Genomic DNA, 14,397 nt, shown 5'->3' with positions numbered 1-14,397 from the left:
GGGGGGGGGGGGGGGGGGGGGGGGGTGCACGGTTTGGCACATACAATTTCCAATTTGTCTGTGCTTCAATCAGTTTTAGAGATATGACTTTATTTCCATTCAATTGCAGCCATATATGAAAGATATTTTTTGCCCATTGAACTTATGGATCTAAAAAGAATAACATCTGTTGAGTTGGGTCTTGTTGAGTAGCTGTGATTGTCTCTGAAGCAGTAGTTGGGGACGGTTTTCAAGAGTGGACTTTAATGAAAGTGATTTAGGAAATCATTAATCTCATGCATCATTAAGGAGTGCTATTGACCTCTAGGTTAAATGTAAAAAGATAATTTTTTTTTTTTTTTTTATTGTAGCTCTCAAGACAATGATGGATCTAATGACCGCTACCCCTTTCTACCACATCAATGCAACAGATGCCACTGGAAGAAATGGCTCCTTGTATGAGGACGACGATGAGTATGACTATAAGGATGAGCATGCTGAGCTGAGACAGTCTCTCAACATCATGTCTCTCATTGTTTACTGCCTGGCCTTTGTTCTTGGTGTGCTCGGGAATGGAGTGGTTATTTGGGTGACCGGGTTCAAGATGAAGAAAACAGTTAACACAGTTTGGTTCCTCAACCTTGCTGTGGCCGACTTCCTCTTCACGGCATTCCTGCCCCTGAGTGTGACCTACACAGCTTTGGATTTTCACTGGCCTTTCGGCAGATTCATGTGCAAACTGAACAGCACTATAAGCTTCCTGAACATGTTTGCCAGTGTCTACATTCTGGTGGTGATCAGTGTGGACAGATATGTGTCTGTGGTGTGGCCCGTCTGGGCCCAGAACCACCGAAGTGTGCAGAAGGCGTCCGGTGTGAGTCTGGGTGTTTGGATACTGGCTCTGATTCTCAGCGCTCCATACTTCATCTTCAGGGATACAGGACCATCGTATAACAATGACGACATCATCAACTGCTTCAACAACTTTGCCTTTTCTGATGATTATGAAACGCCATCTGTGAATCAGCTGCGACAGTTTCGTCATCAGGCCATGACCATCACCCGCTTCCTCCTGGGATTTGTTGTCCCCTTCACTGTCATTGTCTCCTGCTATGCTGTGATAATCCATCGTCTCAGAAGAAACCGCACCCTGGCCAGCCAGTCAAGTCGCCCCTTTAAGATCATCGCTGCAGTTATCACCACTTTTTTCCTGTGCTGGGCTCCTTATCACATCATGGCTTTAATTGAGCTGGTAAATCACATGGCTAATCATGCAAGCGAAACATTAGACCATGTCACTACTATCGGAGTCCCCATTGCAACCAGCCTGGCCTTTCTCAACAGTTGCCTGAACCCACTGCTGTATGTCTTCATGGGACAAGATTTCAAGGATAAAGTCCGCAAATCTATCCTGAATGTTTTGGAGACTGCCTTCCAGGAGGAGGTTTCTCGCTCTTATACCTACACAAACTCAATGGTCACCAGTCGGAGCAAAGAAAAGTCTGTTTCTGATGCCGAGGTATAAGGTCATCTATGACTTGATTAAACACATACTGTAACTGTACATAGCAAATGTAACTGTATATAACAAATAGCTTTCATTGTTTTTTATTCAGGAATCCTCACGATGATCTGTATACATTGTCTGAAACTGAAACTTTTCAACTGTTACCATTTGACTGATATGAGTTTTTAATGATGACAACTTCAGCGATAGTAATTACAATCTGGTAGAGCAGACAGATGGTGATAATACACAATAATCTGTAGATCCATTTGTGACGTATTTGTGGGATAAAGCATTTTGGAACCAGGAAAGGTGAAACGTTCTCATTCATTATAATGGGCTTATCAATGTTGTGCTTCACAAGGAGAAAAACAGTAGAGAAAAACATAAATACACACATGCAGACAAATTCACCCATAATGAATAACCTGTAGAGCCAGTGGCTACACTTATATTATGAGTAACAGTGATGCCTCTCCACTTCACAGTCCTGTTTTTGACTGCACTTTTACTCAAAGCAGGACCTTCAGTCTGTAACATACTACACCTAGTGGATGTGTGCCATGTTTTTTTGACAGGAGAAACCAATCATGTGCAACACAAGCAACAGAAATAGATAAAGATTTGGTTGGCAAAAGGAATTTAAAGCTTTCATGACAAATGTTGATTACTACAGTACATCCCCACCTGTATGGGACAGCAAAGAAAAAAACACCTAAACAAGTCTTAGTTGTTACCAGCCTGTGATTGTAGACTATATTAACAGTTAAAGAGGCCGGCACATTCCCTAAATAACTTAGTAATAAAGCTAGTTTGCCTTTCTTGCCATAGAATATTAAAGGCTGTAAACTAACATACTGAAGAGTAATGATAAAGACTTTACAGTGTGAAATAGTATCACTGAACCACTGCACGAACAGGCTTAATTCAACCCAACCACTGATCCCATTATGTCTGTACATGACAAACCCGGGCACATGACAGTGACCACAAAGGCCATCTTTGGGTACATACGAAGAAAAAGTGAAGTGAGCAGTTACACCATCCACCTACCACCTCATTTTGTCTGAAATCACCCTGTAATCTTTTTTCTTATGCCGCCTGTCATGAGGTTACACCGTAGAAACTAATTTATCTGTCTTTATACTGCTACAAGTCAACTGCATGCTTTGGTATACATGAGCTTTTTACATTTGTTATTCAGCAAAAGGGCAGGCTAATGTAAGCCTAATACATACCTTTATAGTGACGATAAGATTATTATGTGTAAAGCTGCATTGTATACTTGGCTTCGTTTGTGATTGCTGTTGTTTGTTTGTTTTTATGAGTACACGCATAATGCTGTGCCATAATCAGAGAATTTTAATTTTAATCATGTTTCTACAGTTTTTTGCTTGTGTGTTCATTTGTTTGTTGATTAATCTTCCAGCTTCCTTTTCAATTTTCACTCAATTGGGCACATGTTCTATTTAAAAAAATACTTTACACAACTTTACAAATGCCCAAGGTGACAAAGTGTCTTGTTTTGGCTGAGGAATGGAAACAAAAACCAAAGATACTCAGTTTACTGTTAAAAAAAAACACACCAAACATTTACATTTTAGAAGCTAGAATCTGTAAATATTTGTCACTTATGCTCGAAAAATAATTAAAAGATCAGTCAGTTATCGATAAACTCTATAAGTAGAGACAAATGGCACAGTTATTCCATGTCCTGTATGACTTTGGTGTATGTGATATATTGTGATATAAAATGAAACTCTCTATAAAAGCTTTATTCTTATGTAAACAATGTAAATGATGTGATTGTTTCGATCTTTTTTTCTAGCCAGAGTCAATAAATGATGATATTATGATGGTGCTGACTGTTATTGTGGTTCTTGCCGTTACCATAACTTCCTTATTCAAATCATTTTTGGACTTTTTTTCCCACTCGTGATGCACATTTCATAATCACCACATACTTTCACAAAAAAACTGTGCCTGGAATCTCCCTCTCTTGTATATATACAGTATATACAGAAAGACGGACACATACACAGCTCATCTGGTGTTACACGTAGCTAACAAGTAGTAAATACAGACTTGGCCAGCAGAGAGAGCTGTTTTACACATCAGCTGCTTCTCAGATCGAGACAGAAACTTCAGAGGGAGAAAAAAAACCTGCAGCTCACTGTGAATGATTTGTAGCCATAAATAGTGCAAACAGATTTGTAGCACTGTTTGCAGTATTAAATGCATTCCAGACAGTAGACAGGAAGTGTGTAAATCATTTGTGATTATGTATAAATATTTTGAATAGGCTTTTAGTGCCAGAGTCAGTAATTATCAGTAGCTTTAACATTATATCATATTATTCTTATAAATTCAGTTGGGTTTATATTTAAAACGTTTACACTCTTTATATATGAAGAAAACATAAAATGTTTAGACCCCTCTGTATCGTCTCACAATGTAATTCTAATGGTGTGAGTCACTGTCAGCTTTAAGTTGTTTGATAGGATCTTTAAGACATTTGTGGAACAATACTCTGAAGAACAGTCAACTTCTACTGTGGGGGAGCTGTGGGAATGTTTTATTCAAGGCCGTAATGAATACACCTCCTCTTGGCTTTGTTTTCAGGCTTTAGAAAATCTTGCCTATCACAGGAGTCTTTGGTCGAACACAGATCATTTTAAAGACGTGGCATTTAAATTGGCTATTCTACAAATGCAGAGGCGCGTGCACGTCCCTTTAGATGGTGAAAGCTTGATCCAATGATGCAGAATCCTGCAGAAAAAGTTGCTATTTCAGCATTGGCAGCACCTGCTTACACTGCAAGGCAACCTAGAAAAAGTAAGACAGATTTATCAAAAAGTCTAAAAGACAGTCTGACAGTAAGCAGAACAAAAAGACATGTCAATATTGCTTAAGCATTTCATGTTGCTGATAGTTTAGCCTACTGTTAACGGCAGCCAAAAGCTCATAGCTGCAGCGCTGAGTTCATGTTTATGTAGCAGATGTTAGCGAGAGCCTCAAATCATAGTGTGTCCTCTGCCTCATTTCCCATCACTACAGACCCACCTTGCTGGGAGGTAAGAGGGCAGCTCTGGAGAATGAACCCCAGTCAGCAACTACAGCAACACAAATCCAGCCAGCGCAAACCACAGCTCCAGTGGACCAAACAGCCCGGACACCCCGATCAGCCAACAGGTTAGGCCCGGCTTTACTGTCGGCCACCTGGTTGCTGTGACACCGTGTGCTGGGGCTTTTGTGTTGGCCGAATTTGAGCCGCAACAGCAACAGACCGAAGGTCTGTCTTCGGAGCTGCCGTCTGCTCTTCTCCTGGGGAAGCAGTTCACAGTAACGGGGAGCAAGGCGGAGAGACTGTGGGGCGGCTAGCTTGCTTTTTCTTGTCTCATTTGTGGCCTGATAAACAGAGACAGAGAGGAAGCGGGGCTGGAGGGGCTGAGTGAATGCCCTGTGCACAGCTCTACAATGAAATAAGATGAAATGAATCAATGTATGGGAAACACTGGGTTACTGTAAGAAGCACCTGCATATGTCCATTGTTGTCTGGTGTGAGGGACTAAGGACAGAGAGGGGAGGGAGGTGAGCTGCAGGCGGAGGGTGTTTAGAAATTCTGGTTATTCTGTTTGCTTGTGTTTTGGTTTTTGCTTTTCTAGATTTCTGTCCGCCCCAGCTTTAAAACTCCAGTAATATTTGGAAAAACGTCCACTTTTTGTCAGGGTTTTGGCTTTGCCTCTCCTTTGTGTTTCCTGTCTCATATTTGTTTTCAGTCTGTCTCTGTGTGTTTGCTGGGCGTGGCCTCCTGGTTTCCTCCTCCTGCCAGTCCTCCTGAGTGCCAGCAGCTGCTGAACCTGCACACCTGAACTCATCAACAATCAAGCCACTGCAGTATGAAACCTCCGGCTCAGACATCCAGACTCTGCCATATCATTCAGTCTCCTCTGTGGTACAGACGTCAAGGCCGACTTCTAAGTTTTTGGACACCTTGTCTTATTGTGCTTTTTTGGGACCTCAATTCACACTTTGTTTTGTGTCTCAGATTCACCACGCCAGCTTCAACTATCAGCAGCCATGTCCAGCTTCGTCCTTGTCTTCTGCCTCTGGATGTGTACTGCTCTGTCTTTAGTTCCTCTGCCTGTTCTACTTGTTGCCATTATTTTCATTACTGAAATAATATTTGGACTTGTTTTCTACTCATAAAGTACATTCATTATCACCACATAACTTCCCTAAACTGTGCCTGAAATCTCCCTCTCTTGTATATAAAGAGGGACGTGTGTGTCTATCACATACACAGCTCATCTGATATAAATAACTAACAATACTTGGCCAGTAGAGAGAGCTGTTTTACACATCAGCTGCTTCTCAGATCAAGACAGAAAACATCAGAGGGAGAAAAAAAACCTGCAGCTCACTGTGAATGATTTGCAGCCTTTAATGGTGCAAACAGATTCGTAGCACTGTTTGCAGTATTAAATGCATTCCAGACAGTAGACAGGAAGTGTGTAAATCATCACTCGTGTGATGCCAGAGACAGTAATTATCAGTAGTTTTTATGTTCCGTTATTCTTATAAACTCAGTTGGGTAACATTTAAGTTGGATTTGTTAATGTTTTCAGTGAAATAGTATTTATGATTACTTATTTTTTAATTGTAATTCTAATTTTACTCTCTTTATATATGAAGAGAAAATGTTAAACACTTAATTCCTGATTAGATCCTTGATTTTTGAGCAGTTCAACCTTTTAATCATTTTTGGTGTGGCCCAAGAGAGGAGTGACTTTAGCTCCTCTCACGTTGTTTTCTCGATGATCTCACTTACTTTTAATGGGATTTTTTACACAGTTTTTTCATAAAAACAGCGAGGCAGGTCTCTGAAAGCAGTCCTAGCAATCCATTCCCGATCATTCCACATGTCTTGATGTATTTTTTGCCTATGTGTTGGCAACATTGCAAGACGAGTTTGTGGCAAAACTTACGTACTACTTAATAATAACTTTTAGTGTACTTTATACACATAAAAGTATGAATTAAGTTTAACTAGTTTCCTAAAATGCACAATACATTTCTAAGTGTGTTAAAATACATTTAAATAATCCCAATAGGTAAAAACATTTACAATTATTCGCCAAAATGAATTAAAAGAATCAGGAATAAGCTCAGAAAATCAGTACTTGTAAACCAGTCTCTTTTCAGTGTATTTTAAACAAAGTATTGTTTTGCTATTTTGTCCTCAACACATTTAAGTCAAGGTTCAGCATATACTGCAGACCCATCCAGTTCACAAAAGGTACACCACCCAAGTGACATATGACAATCCTTTCCTTAATCAAGAGGGTGACTTAGTTGAAAGAAGTCAGAAGAGGTTCCTTCAATGACTAAAAGGATTCCAGTCACCATTTCCTCGATGACGTTATCTTCAGGATTTATTGGCTTCATGCAAAAACACAAAAAAATCAATGAGCCCTGCTTATTGTGAACTATTTTTCTTTGGATCATGTTAAATGATATGTGAAATTACCTCACACATCTTCATATATGCAGAAGCATTCTCCCTCATGTACCATGCCCTGCTCTCTTCCTTTGCTGCAATGCTGCCTAAACACATAAGCCAATAAAATTTAAAACACAGCAGTACCTCACCTTTAATTTTACAAAAAATTTGAGCAAACATGTTTTTTTTTTACTAGAGTGAACAAGGGTGTGCTGACCTTTCAGTCAAAGGGCAGCCCAAAAAGCGAGTGCTTGAAACCACAAGATAGCAGCACATCCAGTAAAGAGACACGTTCATGTGACCTCTATCAGGCACATCATGCTCGGTAAAAGTACAGCGTGTACTCTTCCCCTCTATTCAAAAGCAGCTGCTATCTGCTGCCGAGTTTCCTGTCAGACAGACCCCAGTCAGTCAGAGTTTGAAACCATACATCAGGTATAAAAACTGTAAACACAGGGACCCCCCAGGGCTGGGTGCTGAGCCCCCTGCTATAAGCACCCTTCACCTGTGACTGTGTGGCCTCCCAGACCAACACCAGCGTTATAAAATTTGCAGATGACACCGCAGTCATTGGGCTGGTCACGGGTGGGATAGAAACATTGTACAGAAGACAGGGGGCAGAACTGGTGGCCTGGTGTTGGGTAAATAATCCCTCCCTAACTGCAGATAAAACCAAGGAGATGACTATTGATCTTAGGAGGAGGAAAGAGCAGCACATGCCACCACACATCAGTGAGACAGAGGGAGAGAGGGTGAAATCCTTTGAATTCCTTGGCACCCACATCAGAAGGATCTCACCTGGTCTCACAACACACAACAGATCATCAAGAAATCCCAGCAGTGACTGTGCTTCTTAAGAAGGCTGAGGAAATTTGGCATGCCAACCCATATCCTCTGCAACTTTTACAGATGCACAGTTGAGAGTGTTCAATCACAGTCTGGTGTGGAAACTGCACTGCTCAGGACAGAGGGACCCTCCAGCGTGTGATAAAAACTGCACAGCTCATCTCAGGAGCAGCCTTTCCATTCATTCAGGACATTTACGACACCATGGTCATCAGGAGGGCCCACACCACCATCAAGGATAGCGCACACCCCAACCACAGTCTCATCACACTTCTGCTATCAGTCAGACGCTACAGGAGTGTGAAATCCAGGACAATATCCCATCACTCTCTCTGACTGCTCTCTTTTTTTTCTTTGCTCATTTCATTTTTTAAATCCAACTTTAATTCTAATTTTTTATTGTTTTGTGTGGACTCATTGTAAGGTGTACACCGCTGCTTTTACCGTGCATATGACAATAAACTTGTTCTTAACTTATCTATGTACAAAAAGCTCCTGATATAGAAGTCCATTCAACAAAAGAAATTCAGTGTTGTTGGAGTGTCAGCAAGTGAGCGTCAACCTGGTATGTTTAAAAAAATGGCTTCTAAATGAGTCGCTGTCAGAGGTAGAGTGTAAGTGCTAATGAAGTGGAGATTATGAGGGGAAAAACTCCTCTCGAGAACATTACCTTTAAAGATATGTCGGCCTACTGTAAAGTTCCATACATTTTTTGACAAAAAAATGAGGCTCTATAGTTGAACAGGGTAAGCATTTTAACTCATAGATATCATGAAACTTCCACATTTGATTATGTATGTTAAGCCAATATTTTATTTGGATGCAAGTTTTCTGAGATGTTACCCTTAAATATGCAAATGAGCCATTGTCTAATTAAATATGCACTTTTTTCACACATTTCCAGGGCAGAAAGATGAAATAAAATAAACTTAAATGTGTACCTTTTCATTGGCCCCCCCTTGGCCTTGGGACGGGGTAATCTGTACCCTTTGACCTCCTCTGACGGGGCGCCTGTGCAATAACAGTGCAACTTTTTATGTCGGGGCTCCAGGACACTTGGATCACTACGTATGAGCATGTTGGAGATATTTTGTGGCTTCAATTTTATGTTCTTGGACGTTAGTCTCGGGCGCCGTCAGCCGATCTCCGCAAGGGATGTGAGGACTCTAAAACTTCACCAGGGCCTCCGTCGGCATATGGGTGAGTAGATAATGGCTGAATTGTCATTTTTGGGTGCACTATCTCTATAAGCACGTATCAGTGATGACTAACCGCAGTGGTGTCTTTCGAAATTTCAGAGGAAATAAGGTTAAATGTGAACAGGATGTACCAATACTTGTGCTTGAACTGTCCTGACTGTTCATCATATAGCCTACTATAATATTGATTCTAATAATATGACCAAAAAAGATAAAATCTCACTCTAGAGACATCATCGTTCACCTGTCTTCAAGTGGATTGTGTTATGACAGAGGCTGATGTGACTTTCATGCAGGGGGAGGAGAGGGGACATTAGAATATGTAACCTACATGTTGTTGTTGATTCACACAGTCAACGCATACCAACAACACTGGCAAACTGTTGTTGTACAGCAGGCGCTGCTCCAAAGATTGTCATGTAGTACTGTAGCCTACTGTACGTATGCATTAATATTCTAAATGTCGGTGTACCAAATAAAATTCAAGAGAAAAAATAAAATAAAATTCTGTGCATGCTGCCTGTAGCTCCGCCTCAATGTGGGTGGTGATGTCATAACTGCCAGCAGATTACCCTATATTAATCTGTCAATTTCATGACTGCTGCTGCTACAGATTCATCCTTAACGGATTGGAGAGATTTGTGAATGGTATGTGACCTTTGTTATTACTTCTTTTTTTTTTTTTTCAAGATTAATCCAAGGCAGTTGTTTAAAACAATGGCGATGATACAATAGTTTGATAGAATGATATAGAAACAAAATAAGTTCAGAAGTTAAAAAATAAGACTGAGAACTGACAGTAAACAAGGTTCAGAGTCATTTCATTTAAATGCCAGTTCAGACAGTTAAGTCAGGCATAAAATAAGTCTAAACAAGCACTGTTTATAAGGGTAACAGCACCAGCAGACACATATTTGCAGAATGGTCACATCATAATTGTTTCTGTGGATTTTGTTGTTTTTTTATCAGGCACTGAACCAAGGAGTAATCATGTCTGAGCTGACAACAGTGCTCTCAGTCACCACTGAGGAACTCCACTGCTAAAACCCACTGATACGGTCAGTAACAACAGTATTTATTTAAGGTTAATGAGTGCATCTTGCAGTGCATTAAGTGAGCGACAGAGTCAGCAACAAATTACTGGTGTACAAACATTAATTATACTCTCAGACAGGAGAGATTATATAGAGATGCTGCTGAAAATGTAAAACTTTCCAATTTGAATTATGTCTTTGTGAGCAGCATCTTCCTCAGTCTATTCTAGTCTATTGCATCATCATATCATTAGGTAATGTTCAGAGGAAAAAAAGGGAAAATCCTTCATTGTCATCATTGTTTCCTTGTGGTGTCATTGCAGATCTAAAGACAATGATGGAGTTGACTGCCATCCCTTCGTATCACTATAACCCAACAGATGTATCTGGAGACAATGGCTCCATCTATTACAGTGACGATGAGTATGACTTTAAGGACGAGCATGCTGAGCTGAAACAGTCTCTCCTCACCATGATTGCCGTTGTTCACAGTCTGGTCTTTGTTCTTGGTGTGCTCGGGAATGGAGTGGTTATCTGGGTGACCGGGTTCAAGATGAAGAAAACAGTTAACACAGTTTGGCTCCTCAACCTCGCTGTGGCCGACTTCCTCTTCACAGCATTCCTGCCTCTGGGTGTGGTGACCATAGCTTTGGACCTCCACTGGCCTTTTGGCAAGTTCATGTGCAAACTGAACGGCGCCTTATACTATCTAAATATGTTTGCCAGTGTCTACATTCTGATGGTGATCAGTGTGGACAGATGTGTGTTAATTGTGTGGCCCGTCTGGGCCCGGAACCACAGAAGTGTACATAAGGCGTATTGTGTGATTCTGGGTGTTTGGATACTGGCTCTGATTTTCAGCACTCCATACTTCATCTTCAAGGACACTCTATCATTGAACAATATAGGCGTCACTATCTGCTTTCATAGCTATGCCCTCTCTGATGACTATGAAACACCGTCTGTGAATCAGCTGCGACAGTTTCGTCATCAGGCCATGATCACCAGCCAATTCCTCCTGGGATTTGTTGTCCCCTTCACTGTCATTGTCTCCTGTTATGCTGTGATAATCCATCGAATCAGAAGAAACCGCACCCTGGCCAGCCAGTCAAGTCGCCCCTTTAAGATCATCGCTGCAGTTATCACCACTTTTTTCTTGTGCTGGGCTCCTTATTACACCATGCTTTTAATTGTGATGGATCAATCCATATCTTCTCATCAAAGTGAAACATCCAGTGTTATCACAATCTGGGCCCCTGTATTTACCTGCCTGGCTGTTCTCAACAGTTGCTTGAACCCTGTGCTGTATGTGTGCATGGGCCAAAATTTCAAAGATAATGTCTGTAAATCCATCCCAAAAGCATTGGAGACAGCCTTTCAGGAAGAGGTTTCTGGCCCTCGCACTGACACAAAGTCAGTGCACACCAGTCAGAGCAAAGAGATGACAACTTGTGATACTGCATTATAAGGCTGTCCGTGACATGACGAAACAAATACTGAAACTGTACATAGCAAATAATTTTGATACACATGTACATGTATACATCAAATTACTTCTTTTGATTTTGTTTTGTTCGTAGAAGGACCTTCAATCTGAGCTGTAAACATCTCAGATTGAAGTATTTCAACCTGACTTTAGTTTGATGTAGTTTTACTGTATGGTTGGCTAACTGGTAGCAAAGAGTACAGCCTTTACACTGTATACCCAGAGCTCGCAGTCTGATGGAAGAAACTGGTGGTACATTAAGTTGTGATGCCTTTTGTGAGCTAAACCTTTGTTTGATAAGGTGATAGTGAAATGTTTTAAATCATACAGAACAAATGGCCACAAGTGATCTCCGCAGTTCATTTGCTGCCTGCCATTTTTGTAATGATTGTTATTCAACACAAAGACAGGCTACTGTAAGCCTAATAAATTATTATTATTATTTATTATTGTGTTTAAACAGCATTGTATACTTTGCTTGGTTTGATATTTTAAACATTGTTAGTTTTCTTTTGTGTGTGTGTGTGTGTGTGTGTATGTGTGTGTGTGGATATGTCTGATATGTCAGTGAACACATATTATGCCATAATCAGAGAATTGTAATGTATAATATTCCTTGTTTTTCTACAGATGTTCACTGTCTATTAATCTGCCCTTTTTGTTTTGCTTATTAAAAAGTTCCTTATTGCATCACTTTGAGTCAAGTCAATTTTGTTTATATTACCCAATATTACAAATTTGTCTCATGGGACTTTACAATCTGTAAAGTTTACGACATCCTACTTATGACCCTCTCTTTAAATAGGTAACAAACTTTGAATGAACCTGTTTCTTAGAGCATATATGTATAATAATACCAATATAAAAGATCTCAAGATGGCGCCTATTCAGTCTTATGGAATTGCTCGCCTGGCACATACCCCAGAAAAGTTTCTAGCTGTATGTGGTATGTGGCCCACTGAATACGTAGCGTCTCTCCCACTGGCCTCATATGTGAGTTCCATCTTGGCTCATAGACTTTACATTGTGATGACGACATGGATTTTTAACTTGCTTTTCCTGGCTTAAGTAAAGTTTTGTGAATATAAAACCTCCATAGATCAAAAATTAATATCAGAAAGAATCCTAACAGACCTTGTTTGCAGTTTAAGGTTTCCTGTCAACAATTTTACAAACGTCTCTTTTGTAATGATGGTCTATGGTGAAAATGCCTTTTGCAATACAGTGAGTGGCCACTGGGAAAAAGATACAGTGATACAGTGATACAGCTATGATTTCCTCTTGATAATTCTCAAACTGGCAACTTTGACATTGGCTGTGGGGTCCCACAATGCTCAGTTTTAGGTCCTTGTTATTAAACCTATATATGCTGCCACATGGCTCCATCATACAGGCATACAATGTGGTTAACCATTATTATATGCTGATGATACCCAGTTATATATTTCACTTTGACATGATAATCTCAGCCCTATGAATGACCTTGTTAACTGTATCAGTGATATTTAATCAGATTAATTAGGTCATTACCAAAGTTAATTTCAACATTTCCTTTTAAAGGAAGTAGATTGTCATTTATTATGCATAATGCAGTAAGGTTAGTTTGAGAAGTTGATGTTATTTTGTTTCCCTGTTGTAATTGCGCTTAAAATAGATATATATATATTACATAAAATTGAGTTTAGATTTTGTATGATTTTTTGGGGGCTTTTTTTTCACACAATGCCACATTAACTGTCTGATGTAATTGCCAAGTAAACTTTCTCCTGTCATTGCTTACACTTTATTTTGCATCCTCAACAAGCTTCCAACTTTTCTAACTATTTCTTCAGCTGCTTCTTTATACAAAGTTAAGCCAGCATTATTTGATGTTTTTGAGTAATACTAAAATGGTGTCAGGACTGTTTGTTGAAACTCTTTGCGCTTGCTCAAACATATTTCTCCATTTATGAGCAATAGCCATGTGCAATGGCATGATGGTAAAAAAAAACAGGATGCTGACAGACTGTAGACTATTTGTATGTTGTTAGTGAATTAAGAAGCTCATATCAACAAAGAAACATTTTTGTTTTGAAAAATGAGAAACATTTTTTACTCAAATACATGAATAGTCTAAATGTAAGTGTACACACAAGATGCAAAAGGAAAAGAAAGGAAAGAAAAACGAGTTTTATGTGTGCCCCCTGTGGCTCCACCTCAATGTGGGTGGTGACGTGACATAACTGCCCACAGATTAGCCTGCTTTTATCTCTCAGTTTCATTACTTTTCCCACATATTTATCCTTAGCCAGTTGGAGAGCTTTGAGAAAGGTATGTAACCTTTGTTATTCTTAGAGTTTGATATTTCTTATGTGAGATTAATCCATCAAGGTTTTGGGTCCATAATGATTTTTTAAAAAGAAAACACAATTTGTCAAATTTAAAAGCTTTTGTTCATCAAATTGCATTCTACTATTACGCATGTGTCAAAGACAACTTGGTGAAGTGAAGGCAGCAACTTATCAATATCTGACACCGTGATAGTTCAGAACTATGTGAACAAACATCTTTCTGCAGCCCAGAGGAAGCCGCTTGCTGCTGCAAGCCAAGCTTGAGTTGTAGTTTATCAACAAGGTCTCCTACATACTAATTAAATATATTTCTCATCAAGCACATGATTAGATATTTGTATTTATATTGACCTGGGGCCTGTATCACGAAGCAGGATTAATGTCTCAGCGAGGTAACTTCAGGGTTAACCCTGGGTTTTCGGTCTCACGAAGCCGGTTCAGTTCTTATCGGGGTAGATCACCATGGTAACTTACTCTGAACGGCTATCCTGCTCCGGAGCAGGGTAAGTTCAG

At 39.9% G+C, this 14,397-nt stretch overlaps 3 protein-coding genes across 3 annotated transcripts in view; all 3 read left to right on the top strand.

Moving 5' to 3' along the window:
- The window catches only part of LOC126391789 (chemerin-like receptor 1), a 4,041-nt gene extending 699 nt beyond the window's left edge, over positions 1–3,342 (top strand). Inside the window, exon 2 of the mRNA XM_050046727.1 lies at positions 351–3,342. Coding sequence (XP_049902684.1) covers positions 362–1,504 — 1,143 coding nt within the window. The 5' untranslated portion in view covers positions 351–361 and the 3' untranslated portion in view covers positions 1,505–3,342. The remainder of the gene's footprint in view (positions 1–350) is intronic.
- Positions 3,343–10,402: 7,060 nt separating this feature from the next.
- Positions 10,403–11,536, top strand: LOC126391991 (chemerin-like receptor 1). The gene has a single exon (XM_050047070.1). The coding sequence runs from the start codon at positions 10,403–10,405 to the stop codon at positions 11,534–11,536; it is 1,134 nt and encodes a 377-aa protein (XP_049903027.1).
- A 2,300-nt stretch (positions 11,537–13,836) lies between these two features.
- Positions 13,837–14,397, top strand: part of LOC126391859 (chemerin-like receptor 1) — a 4,094-nt gene continuing 3,533 nt past the window's right edge. Inside the window, exon 1 of the mRNA XM_050046826.1 lies at positions 13,837–13,864. The gene's annotated coding sequence lies outside the window, so the exon portion shown is untranslated. The remainder of the gene's footprint in view (positions 13,865–14,397) is intronic.

The sequence above is a fragment of the Epinephelus moara genome, chromosome 6, assembly GCF_006386435.1.
Source record: "Epinephelus moara isolate mb chromosome 6, YSFRI_EMoa_1.0, whole genome shotgun sequence".
NCBI lineage: Eukaryota > Metazoa > Chordata > Actinopteri > Perciformes > Serranidae > Epinephelus > Epinephelus moara.
Note: the sequence above shows the minus strand (reverse complement) of the source record. Positions and strands in the feature narration are given on the sequence as shown.